The 2,403-nt window shown below is 34.2% G+C and overlaps 1 protein-coding gene across 1 annotated transcript in view; it reads right to left on the bottom strand.

The window, feature by feature from the left end:
• Positions 1-151: 151 nt before the first annotated feature.
• The window catches only part of LOC107716598 (epidermal growth factor-like protein 6), a 22,279-nt gene continuing 20,027 nt past the window's right edge, over positions 152-2,403 (bottom strand). The window contains exons 10-11 of the mRNA XM_016523095.1: positions 362-436; positions 152-270 (exon numbers count right to left, since the gene is read on the bottom strand). Coding sequence (XP_016378581.1) covers positions 152-270; positions 362-436 — 194 coding nt within the window. The remainder of the gene's footprint in view (positions 271-361; positions 437-2,403) is intronic.

Consider the following 2,403-nt stretch of genomic DNA (forward strand, 5'->3'; position numbering starts at 1 on the left):
ATTAGTTTTTTTATTTTATATTTTATTTTATTTGAGGTCAATTAATATGTGTTTTGAGAAATATGGAAAATGTTTTTGATATTCAAACCCTGACTAAGTTGGCTCGAGGGGGAACTGTGTCTTCTGTTCATTTTCCCAGTGGACACATTTATTAACGCTCATGTGAGTCTGTACCGTTTTCATGATATTTGATGGTCCAGTCCAGATCGTCTTCATTATCCTGCACCCATTCACACGCACCGCGATCAAAGTCACAGTCTGTCAGGAATCCTGCTCAAATAAACACATACAGCACTTCATCAAATCATCTGAATGCTGGAAAGACAAAAGCGTTTGGTTATAATCTGAAGAGTTTGCTTACTTTCCTTCAGCGGCGCTGCCTGGATCTCCTTCGGCTCAGATTCTGGACCGTAAACAGGCACAAAATCATCTGGAACTACAAACGGAAAAACACACAGGTCATAAAGAGCATTTCCAACATTTGCCTTCAGTCTCTGTCAAACCAGAACAGACAGAATAAAAGCATGTCTGATCCAAATGCTGTTCCAGCAGCGCTCAACAGGGGGCGTCACAACAGAAAACTTGACCTGAAATAGATATGCTTTTACCTGAAGGAAATATCAGTGCTGGTAGAGTAGTCTAACTTTATTTAGAATAATGTTTTCATGACTCTCTTGAATGAATAATGCACACTAACTAAAGTTAAAGAGCTTAATTATGATTTCATGCTGACTTTAAGTGGTTTAAAGATGAATTAATGGCAAAAGTTTACTAATTAGGGCTATAAGTTTAGAACAAACCCTAAACATAGTGTTTGAGGTTAAGAAAAGTCACACACACACACACACACACACACACACACACACACACACACACACACACACACTTATGTTTAAGATGTATTAACTTCTGATTATACTGTTATTTTAATCACTGTTTTTTATATTTTATTTTTAATAAATAGTTACAAATCATATTAATGTTATTATAATTTAATATTTATTTATTTTGCACTATTAATATTTTATTTTACTTAAATTAGTGGTCAGTTTTTGATTCAGATTTTGTTCTTACATTGTGCCTAGCAAACTCTAGAAAATCTTTCAGGTTCTTTTAATAAATCAGTTATTTTAAGCATATATTCTAAGATTTTTATTTAATTTTTATTTGTTATTTTAAATGTGTTAAAAACAGTAGTCCTACATTTTTCGCATTTAAAACATGCTTATCATTAACTAAAACTAAAAACATTAAAAAACAATTATGTACACACACACAAAAAGATATTGTAATATTACATAAATGCGAAGACAATAAGATTATTTTATTAATTTATGATTTCTGAGAATACTGTTATTTCAGTCACTTTCATATTTTAGTATTTAATTTTGAAAAAATATAGGAAACTAATATTAATGTAGTTACTTTTATTTATTTATTTATTCATTCATTCACTACCAATATTTAATTTTATTTAAATAAGAGGTCCGTTTTTATATGGATTTTTATTTTATTTTAATTTTTTTTACAGTTCTGACTAGCTATATATATATATATATATATATATATATACACATCAGCTTCTCTTGATAAATCAGGGAAAGCCCCTACTAGAAAGCGAATATCTGTAGAAAACGAGAAGAATCCTGCAAGTGGACACTTGTCTGTGCTTTCAGACTCTTCTGTGGTGTTTATTTGAGCAGACACGCAGTCAGACTAATGGAAAGAGAGAGAGCTGATGATGAAAGACTGTCAAACAGCTGTTCTGACGCCGATAATAAAAGGCTCCAGCTCTTTCCGGCCATTTGTCCCTCTGGGAAAGAGAGGAAGAGGGGAATTTTCTCCCCAGAGCTCATGTGTGTCTTGGGCTTGTCTCCTCCTGTCTGATCTCTAACATGATCAGGGACAGAGGGGGATTCTGTCGGGTGTTCAGTCTTGTCGAGAAATTTAGAGTTTAAAGACCATCTCAGACACAATACCTTTCATACAAAAACAATGATTTTGCTTTAAAGTTATCTTTTCCTGCAGAACTAAATGATTGTATGCCTTGGGCTTTAAATATAAATAACCTCTCTACATGAAAAAAAACAAAAAAAAACACAACAGACAGACAGACAGACCGACCGACAGACAGACAGACAGACAGATAGATAGATAGATAGACAGATAGACAGACAGACAGACAGACAGACAGACAGACAGACAGACAGACAGACAGACAGACAGACAGACAGACAGACAGACAGACAGACAGACAGACAGACAGATAGATAGATAGATAGATAGATAGACGGATAGACGGACAGATAGACAGACAGACAGACAGACAGACAGATAGATAGACAGACAGACAGAAAGACCGACCGACAGACAGACAGACAGATAGATAGATAGATAGACAGA

The sequence above is a fragment of the Sinocyclocheilus rhinocerous genome, unplaced genomic scaffold (genome assembly GCF_001515625.1).
Source record: "Sinocyclocheilus rhinocerous isolate Xijiao unplaced genomic scaffold, SAMN03320098_v1.1 scaffold4165, whole genome shotgun sequence".
NCBI classification, from domain to species: Eukaryota; Metazoa; Chordata; class Actinopteri; order Cypriniformes; family Cyprinidae; genus Sinocyclocheilus; species Sinocyclocheilus rhinocerous.